This window comes from Carlito syrichta, unplaced genomic scaffold, assembly GCF_000164805.1.
Source record: "Carlito syrichta isolate Samal-C Ts95f unplaced genomic scaffold, Tarsius_syrichta-2.0.1 Scaffold120525, whole genome shotgun sequence".
Lineage (NCBI taxonomy): Eukaryota > Metazoa > Chordata > Mammalia > Primates > Tarsiidae > Carlito > Carlito syrichta.
The window spans coordinates 36,801-46,243 of NW_007064621.1; the positions used below are offsets into that span (position 1 = coordinate 36,801).

At 49.3% G+C, this 9,443-nt stretch overlaps 2 protein-coding genes across 6 annotated transcripts in view; one reads left to right on the plus strand and one right to left on the minus strand.

The window, feature by feature from the left end:
* PRR3 (proline rich 3) overlaps positions 1-3,066 on the minus strand; it is a 6,309-nt gene extending 3,243 nt beyond the window's left edge. The window contains exons 1-2 of one of the 4 annotated variants that reach the window (XM_008048108.1): positions 2,601-3,066; positions 1,819-1,881 (exon numbers count right to left, since the gene is read on the minus strand). In XM_008048108.1, coding sequence (XP_008046299.1) covers positions 1,819-1,881; positions 2,601-2,706 — 169 coding nt within the window. In that variant the 5' untranslated portion in view covers positions 2,707-3,066. Of the gene's footprint in view, positions 1-1,089; positions 2,061-2,600 lie in introns of those variants that run through there. The other 3 variants (XM_021707577.1, XM_021707579.1, XM_021707578.1) reach the window with 3 other exon arrangements.
* Positions 2,879-9,443, plus strand: part of GNL1 (G protein nucleolar 1 (putative)) — an 11,705-nt gene continuing 5,140 nt past the window's right edge. Inside the window, exons 1-8 of one of the 2 annotated variants that reach the window (XM_008048107.2) lie at positions 2,879-3,935; positions 4,344-4,509; positions 4,885-5,021; positions 5,166-5,317; positions 5,432-5,503; positions 6,542-6,749; positions 6,917-7,012; positions 7,392-7,586. In XM_008048107.2, coding sequence (XP_008046298.1) covers positions 3,863-3,935; positions 4,344-4,509; positions 4,885-5,021; positions 5,166-5,317; positions 5,432-5,503; positions 6,542-6,749; positions 6,917-7,012; positions 7,392-7,586 — 1,099 coding nt within the window. In that variant the 5' untranslated portion in view covers positions 2,879-3,862. The remainder of the gene's footprint in view (positions 3,936-4,343; positions 4,510-4,884; positions 5,022-5,165; positions 5,318-5,431; positions 5,504-6,541; positions 6,750-6,916; positions 7,013-7,391; positions 7,587-9,443) is intronic. The other variant, XM_021707576.1, reaches the window with a different exon arrangement.

A 9,443-nucleotide genomic window follows, 5' to 3' on the forward strand; every position in this document is an offset into this window, starting at 1 on the left:
GGCTAATTTTTTTGACTTATTGTAGAGATGAGGTCTCGCCAAGTTGCCCAGGTGGGTCTCAAACCCACGGGCTCAGGCAATCCACTCACCTCAGCCTCCCAAAGCATGGGATTACAGGCTGAGCCACCGAGCCCGGCTAACTTAACTATTTTTAAGTGTACAGTTCAGTAGTATTAAGTACTGTTGTGAAGCAGATCTCCAAAACTTTTTGTCTTACAAAACTGAAACTCTGAACCCATTTAAAAAACTCCCTTTCCTTCGTCCTCCTCTCAGCCCCTGCTAACCAACATTCTACTTTGACTTTTGACATCTCATTTAGGTGGAATCATACAGTATTTGTCTTTTATTTCACTTAGCATAATGTCCTCAAAGTTTATCCATGTTGTACCATGTAACAGCATTTTTTTCCTTTATACAGGCCAAATAACACTTTATTGTTTGTATAACATATTTCGTTCATCCATTCTTCTGTCACTGGACATTTGTGTGGCTTCCACCTCTTAGTTGTTGTGAATAGTGCTGCTGTTTATATAGATGTGCAAATATCTCTTCTTTCCATTTTTCTGGATATATGAGTATACCCAGAATTGAGACTGTCGTATGGTAGTTCAATTTAATTTTTGAGGAACCTCCATATTGTCTTCCATAGTGGTTTCACCATTTTACAATCCCAGCAATGCACAAGAGTTCCAGTTTCAAAGTGATATTTCATCTTGCATTTATTTGGCGATTAATGACACTGCATACTTGTTCACATTTTTTTTGTTTTTTCATTTAGATCTCCATTTTTATAAGGTGTCTGTTTCTGGTCTTCTGCTAATTTTTAATTGGCTTGTGTGGAAGAGTTTGTCATGTATTCTAGATATGAGCTCTTTATTGGTTAAATTTGTTTCAAATACCTTCTACTCTATGTTCCTGTTAGTTTATTAATGGGGTAATCTGATTAATAGAACTTTATGTTTTCTAATGTAGTTCAATATATCAATCTTCCCTTCATGGTCAGTATGTATGTGCACTTCTTATCTAAGAACTCTTAGCTACTGTAAGACCGTGAAAATACATTTCTTTCTAGATGAATTATTCTTTTACCTTTTACACTTAGATCTATAGCCCACTTAGAATTGATGTTTGTGGATGAGTAGGACATAAAATTCCATTGTTTTCCACATGAATATCCAACTGATCCAACATCATTCACTGCAAAGATCAACTTCTCAGTTCCATCTTCATCATAAATGAAGAGTCCATAGATATGTGGGCCTGTTATCAGACCCTTTATACTGTCTTGTTGACTTATGTCTACCATTGTGCTCAAACCATAGTCATAACTATTATAGCTTTACAGTAAGTCCTTTTTCTTTTTTGAAACAGGGTCTCACTATGTTGCCCATGCTGGCCTCCAACTCCTGGACTCAAGGGATTCTCCTGCTTCAGTCTCCTGAAAAGCTGAGACTACAGGTATGTACCAACACACCCAGCTTACAATAAGCCTTAATATTTAGTGTATGCCTTCCCACTTCAAGATTGTTTTGACAGTCTCTTACCCTGATACTTTACATTTCCATATAATAATGAGGAATGTTTATCTCCATGAAAAAAATTACAGGGGTTCTGACTGGGAATGCATGGAATCTACAGATCAATTTGGGAAGAAGTGACATTTTTACAACACTGAGTTTTTCAATCTGTGAACATACAACTTCTCTCCATTCATTCAGATACAGAATCCTTGGTTTTTAAAGTCCTTTTGGGTTTTATTCTCTCCCTTGCTCTCTTCTTCAGGACCTAATACAAGGATCAGGGCCCCTTCTTCCTCACCTGACTTGGGGTCACCAGGCTTTCCATTGGCCATTGGGGGAGGGCCCAGAAGACTGGGTGGTCCTAAGAGCAGACATAAAAATATGGTCATCAGAATGGATTAAAGGACTGATGATCTTGTTCTTAGGCGTTCTTCTATTATTCATTTCTTAATTCAGCCACTAAAGTCAGACATACAAGTATTCTCAGCACTGTTACAAGTTCTCACCCCACCTGCCATTTTTCTGCAAAGCTGTTTCAGGGTTTGCAAAAAGTAGAGACTTTTTGAGAGGGAGTTAAAGGGGATAATGAGGAAGGATATTGACATTTTCTTTTCCTAACAGTACTGCTATCTAAAACATCCCAAGTGTTTCCAGAGGGAAAACAATCCCTCACCTCAACTCCTGGCCAATCAGATAGTTCTCCCCCCCCCCGAGGGACTACCTTAGAGAAAGCTGCACTTCCACCTTCCCTGCGTAACTGTGGTCACAAATTGTCATCTGTCATAGCAATCTGCAATATCTCTACTGCCCCTCTCCCCCCTACCGTTCGCGGCTGCGCCCACAAGCTCTTTATTCTCTCTTCCCCCACCTTTATAGAAAGGTCTGGGGTCCAGATTGAGGTTGATGGCTCAAGTAAGAGAACTCTTCGTTCAAGGCTTCATTCGGGACAGTCTCCCCTCCATCCCATCCCAGCGCGTGCGCCCTTCCTCCTTCCGTTAGAGCCCCTTCCTCCGCATCTGATCTGCTACCCTCGCCCGGTATGGCTGACAGGCATGTACACATCCCTCCCTGACCCCTCACCGATGGGATTCTCATCCTCCTCATCTCCAGTCTCTCCCCGCTCGGGTAGCGGGGGCTGCTGCGGCGGCAGCGGCTGGTGCTGATTCTGCTTCTTTCGTTTCGGCATCGTGGCTGCGGCAATGGCTGCAGCGGGATTTGGAGGGCAGTGAGGAAGGGGCACACTGGGATTCTGTTTCCGCTTCCGGGGGGGCGGTGGGCAGCCAGGCTGAGGCTCCCGCCATTCCACTTCCGGAAGGCTGTGGGAATCTCCTCCGCGGCGGCCGCATTCTCAAGTCAACTGCCTCACTCCGTCTGCCAGGCATGGCGGCAACCTCAAACCTTCCTTTTGCCGCGTTTCCATAAAAGCTTTAAAAATATATTCCTCTCTTCTCTCCTCGCTGGAAAACACCACAGCCAACTCTTCACAGTGTGCCGGAGTCAACTGGCTCTTGGACCAGAAGGCCTGAGAAGAGAGGACTGTCGCACCTTAAGATCGCCACATCCGGTCCCCGGTTACTATGGTAACAGCTGCAGGCACAACTTCGTGCCCTCTGACCTCCCTCCAAAAGTCCTTGTCCCACCTGGGTTTCCCTTTTCGCTCGCTCTTGCATTTATGATCTGTAGATCTCCTTGTCGTCGTTCCCACAAGGATTTTGGGTTCCAGCGGGTCGGCGCCCAGAACTCACCAGACCGCCACTCGCCCCTCAAGACCTCTCTGACCGTGCCCCCAGTGTAATCCAGCAATTTGGCTTCATTCCCGGGACGCACAGTTTCGACTTCCCCCTAAGGCCAAGCCTCTGAGTAGGTAGTGTAGCCTCAACGGGTCCAAGCCCCCTAGTCTCTAGGTAGTAGGACCCGCCCTCCGCTCCACCGCCCCCTCCAGGTGAGTGGTAGCGTCTCCCGGGAGCGCAAGGTGGTGATGACACGCGTCCCCCCTCCTCCGAACGCGAGTTGGTAGCGTCCGTGACGGAGTTTGTCCGATCCTCCCACGCGCGCCTCTTTCCTCGCAGCCGGGGCGCCCTCTCGGTGCCTCTGGCTCTCATGTGCCAGTAGCCCACCCCGCATCACCCCCTCGCCTCGCTCCCAGAGGGAAGTGACTGTGTTTCCCCTGAGCGTCTTCCATCGCGACCGCCGCGGCCATTCGGTCGGGCCCGCCCGCTGACGTCACCTGTAGCCCCGCCTCCTCTAGGGTCCCGGGCCCTTGCGGCGGGGGCTGCCCCGGGGCGAGTCAGTTGAGGCGGTGGGAGCCCGGCAGAGAGAGGGCCAGGTGACTGGTCCGGGCCATGCCGAGGAAGAAGCCCTTTAGCGTGAAGCAGAAGAAGAAGCAGTTGCAGGACAAGCGGGAGCGGAAGAGAGGTCAGTGCGGGAGCGGGAGGAGGGGGCGGGGCTCGGGCTCCCGCACATCTGGAAGGAGGGGTGTGCCCGTCGCACCTCTAGGGGGCGTGGGAGGGGGTGGTAGGCGGGTGCTGACCCTCGCGGGCTCTCGCGGGGGGATTCCCCTGCCTTATTCCCTCTACGTCTGGAAGGGGTGGGGAAGGATGGAGAGTTGGGGGAGGGGAAATCTCTCCAGCTCCAACGAAGTGCCATCCCCCTCAGCTCCTTGGAGGAGTGACTCCCCCACGCACATCCGGGAGGGTCCTGGGAAGGGTAGCTGGGAGGACGGCGCCTCGAAAGAACTTGGATGAGGTTAAAGGGAGCCGAACCGATCGGGGAGAGGGTCCTGAGAGCCTGGCCAGCACTGGCGTCACCGGCCCCTCCCCGCAGGACTTCAAGATGGGCTACGCTCCAGTTCCAACAGCCGCAGCGGGAGCCGGGAGCGGCGGGAGGAGCAGACCGACACCTCCGATGGGGAATCTGTGACCCATCATATCCGCAGGCTCAACCAGCAGCCTTCTCAGGGGCTGGGTCCACGAGGCTATGACCCAAATCGGTGAGGGTGGGAGGGGGCGCTGGTCCTGGCTTCCCTGCCTACCCGGAAGCCAGAGCTTTGGGGAGATAGTGGGTTGCTGCAGGTGGAGGCTTCAAAGTGAAGCGGTGGGGCTGGGATGCCACAGTTCTCTGCGGGCCACTGACATCCCCAGAGCAGTCCACAAACTTTCCTTCTAGAGGGGCCGAAGAGAGTTTGGCTTTTATAAGGGAGAGACTGAATATTGCATGAAAGAGGGACTGGGGGAGACACTGACTAAGAGAGGAGACTCGAACAACTCTGAGAGAAAGCTTTGAGAAGTTGTCTGTCCAAGAGGGGAGAAGAAGGGAATTTGTGGCCATAGGATTGTGCTAGATGTTGTGGTCCCTGTTCCTTTAGATACCGGTTACATTTTGAACGGGACAGCAGGGAGGAGGTAGAGCGGAGAAAGAGAGCAGCCCGGGAGCAAGTGCTACATCCAGTCAGTGCTGAGGTGCTGGAGCTGGACATCCGAGAGGTCTATCAGCCTGGATCAGGTGAGTGAGAGCAAGACAGGCATTGGACTGGGGAAAGGAGTTTGGATGTGTAAAAGCTCACTGTGAGGAAGGAGGGGTCTAGGATGTACACTTGAATCCTGAAGATATTCTCGCATCTACTTGGCCTTTTTCCTGATTTCCCAGTTCTGGACTTTCCCCGGCGTCCTCCTTGGAGCTATGAGATGTCCAAGGAACAGCTAATGAGCCAGGAGGAACGAAGCTTCCAGGAGTATCTTGGGAAGATTCATGGGGCTTACTCCTCTGAGAAACTCAGCTACTTTGAGCACAATCTGGAGGTAACAGTGGAGTGGGGACAGGAGAGGTTGTAGTGACCCATGGTAAATAGGTCTGGGGTCAGGCTGGAGAGAGACCCTGGGCTCAGGTTCTCTTGCACTGATCTATCTTTTCAGACATGGAGGCAGCTGTGGCGAGTGTTAGAGATGTCTGACGTTGTTCTCCTTATCACTGATATCCGACATCCAGTGAGTACTGAAGATGAGGGCAGACAAGGGGGAGGAGAGAGGAAGGTTCTTGTAGGGTAAAGGTCAGAGGCAAGAGTTCAGAGACAGAGAGGTGTACTCCTTCCTGTCCTTCCAACCTCTACCCTGTGCTGATGTCTGCAACGAAGAACTCAATTTTTAATCATCTCTTGTTATAACCTGTCACCCTTCCCTTGGCCAGCTGATGTTCCTCTTCTTTACCGTCTTTAATGAAAAATTTCATGTCCTGTTTTTCAGCACACCAGAGCTAGATCAATACAGAATCCCAGTATGGATCTCCAGGGATTCTATGCAGGCAGCTGGGGCTTCCCCCTGCCCATCCCAAAGATGCCCTTTCTTCCTTATTTTTTTTAGCTCCGCCACATCAGTCGCTACAGAACCCACCTGGAATGCTAGGGTAGTGATTAAGGCTGTAGACCCTGCTGCTGGACTGCCCTGTGTGAATCCTGGCTCTGCCACTTCACTGTTGTCCTCCAGTGGGAGAAAGGGAGGTCTGTGGGGATATTTAGGTTGGAGGTCCTTAACAATATGTACACACACATACTCACAAATATGTATGTGTGCATGTGCACATCTGTATATACAGGCATGTTCACATACACGCTTATAGTCTCACATGCTGCACACATAAACTTGCACACATGTGCACGTACTTGTATGCATGCACATATGCATGTGTACATACTTAGTTGTGTGCACATGAAAACAGATAGTGATTTCTACTCTATTTCCCATCCCTGTTCCTGCTCCCATCCTTTACCTCAGTGCACTATCACTGTATCCTTGTCTTGTTTTTGATTCATTTCCATCTCTAATCGTGACCTGTAGTAAGCCTCCTGAGACTCACACACAAGTATTACTAGCCCCTGCTTTGTCTTCCTTGTTCAGTTTGGCTGGTTTACCATTTTCAGCCCAGAATCTGCTACTGCTAGGGTCTTATCTCTGATCTGTGCCTGCTGACCAGGAAGCTGGTGGCAGGAAACGCAGGGTTGATTTCTCACTGCTTCATCCCTATCCCAGGTTGTGAACTTCCCACCAGCACTTTATGAGTATGTGACTGGAGAACTTGGGCTGGCCCTGGTGCTGGTTCTGAACAAGGTGGACCTGGCCCCGCCGGCTCTTGTGGTTGCCTGGAAGCATTATTTCCACCAACACTATCCCCAGCTCCACATTGTCCTTTTCACCTCTTTCCCTCGGGACCCCCGCACCCCACAGGACCCTAGTAGTGGTGAGTGGATGATGAGGAGGATGACATGGGAGAGGTGAAGTGGCAGGGGTAAAAGGGAAAAACAGAGGCTTGTTGACAAGGGAGTACCTGATCTTGGGCCTAAGGGTGGTGGGAGAGATGGAATGCATAAGTACATGTGCAAACCCTTTTGTACTCTCTGATCTCAGTCTTGAAGAAGAGTCGGAGGCGGGGGAGAGGCTGGACTCGGGCCCTGGGGCCAGAGCAGTTGCTGAGAGCCTGTGAAGCCATCACTGTGGGGAAAGGTATGTGACCCTTTAGAGAAGGGCTATGGGAAGCTATGGGGGAGACCCAAGACCTGGAGTCATTTTGCTCACCTTTCCTGAAGTCATCCCCTCTATTGTGAATGTGAATGAATGACTAGGGGGAGGGAATGGAATAAGGAGTAGAGTGACTTGGGGAGGCAAAAGAGGCAACAGCTAGGCAGTAATTTTCAGAAACTCAGACAGAGAAATGCACATCATTTCAAGGTGAGATCAGATGAAGGCTGGAAGATTCTCTGGCCCACTCGTGTTCGGGTTGGCACTGTACAACTCCAGGTGGTGGGAATTACATCAGCTGTGCAGTGCACTATCATATATAGCAGCTCTAGGGAAAATGTCCTTTATCTTCTTCTCTGAGCAGTGGACTTGAGCAGTTGGCGGGAGAAAATTGCCCGTGATGTGGCTGGGGCCACCTGGGGTAATGGCTCTGGGGAGGAAGAGGAAGAGGAGGATGGACCAGCGGTCCTGGTGGAGCAGCAGACTGATTCAGCGATGGAGCCAACGGGCCCAACCCGGGAGCATTACAAGGATGGGGTGGTGACCATCGGCTGTGTGGGTAAGGAAATGGTGGCCCATGCATAGTGGTCTCCTAGAAGGTACAGTGTTTCTTTCAATATGTGAAAAGGGAGGGAGATCAGCTTTCATTATGCCCCAGAGTCTCTGAGGGGTGACCTGTGTTGGTGGTTGTGGGCAATACAGAGGCGGCATATGCTTTAGTGAAGCATCATTATAGCCAGAGTTAAATCCCACTTCTCTGCTGTGTGGTCTTGAGCAAGTGATTTAGCTTCCCTGAGTCTTAATTACTTTGATTTTAAAAGCAAGGACATTAGGCTGGGCACGGTGGCTCATTCCTGTAAATTCAGCACTTTGGGAGGCTGAGGTGAAATGATTGCCTGAGCACACAGGTTCAAGACCAGCCTGGGCAACTTGGCAAGAACTCATCTCTACAATAAATAAAAAAATTAGCCGGGCATGGTGGCACATGCCTGTAGTTCCAACTACTTGGAAGGCTGAGATAGAAGGATAGCCTGAGCCCAGCAGGTTGAGGTTGTGATAACAGGAAGTGTGCCACTGCACTCCAGTCTGGGTGACAGAGTGAGACTCCAACTCAATAAATAAATAAATAAATAAATAAATATATTTTTTAAAAAAGGCTGGGTGCAGTGACTCAAGCCTGTAATCCCAGCACTTTGGGAGGCTGAGGCGAGAGGATTGCCTGAGCCCAGGGGTTCGAAACCAACCTGGGCAACTTGGTGAGACCTCGTCTCTACAATAAATCACAAAAACTATCCGGGTGTGGTGGCGTGAATCTATAGTTCCAGCTACTTGGAAGGCTGAAGTGGAAGGAATGCCTAAAGCCCAGCAGGTCGAGGCTGCAGTGACTGTGACCATGCCACTGCACTCCAGTCTGGGCAACAAGAGTGAGACTCCAACTCAAAAAATAAAAAATAAATAAAGATATTGATATCTGACTGAAAGAATGGAAGTGAGGAATGAAAGGGGAACAGAGAGTCTAATGATGCCTGACAAATAGTGATAACAGTAATCATTGCTAAAATTCAGCCTGGCACGGTGGCACACACTTGTAGTCCCAGCTACTTGGGAGGCTGAGGCTAGAGGATCACTTGAGTCCAGGTGTTCTGGGCTGTAGTGTTCTATGCCAATTGGTTGCCCGCACTAAATTTGGCATCAACATGATGACCTTTAGGGGACCACCAGGTTGCCTAAGGTGGGATGCGCTGACCCAGGTCAGAAATGGAGCAGGTCAAAACTCCTGTGCTGACCAGTGACTAGCCACTGCACTCCATCCAGCCTGGACAACATAGTGATACCCTGTCTTTTATAAAAGATAAAAGTAAAAAATAATGTTTAGCATTTATGTTGCTGTGTTTAATATGTTCTAAGTGATTGATATATATATATTAACTGGTATATACATTCACTGTTTAAGTCATAGTAATTCATTTGTAGTATAGTGATCATTAAATCACAGTAGGAGCTCAGCAAGTATTAGTTTTCTTCTAGGTCTTAACCTTTAGGTCTGTTGTCAGAGAGAATCTCCCCTTAATAAAGGGTTTGTCTCAGTTCTTATGAAGAGGCGAAAAGGAATGCATGATTAGGGTCCTGGGCCCTGTTTCATTTTGGGTGGAGAAGGTAAGAAGAGACTTTGGCAAAGTTGTATCTGAGATGATACTAGAACCCAAAAGGACCCAGCCCAGAAGAAAATGAGGATTTTAGAGTGCATAGCTGGGCTCCTTGGATTTATCCCTGATTTATCTTTCTTTCTTTTTTTTTTTTGAGTTGGCATCTCACTCGGTCGCCTAGACTGGAGTGCAGTGGCCACTCCCGGCCACACCGCAGCCTCGCCTGCTGGGCTCCAACGATCCTTCCGCCTCAGCCTTCCAAGTAGCCG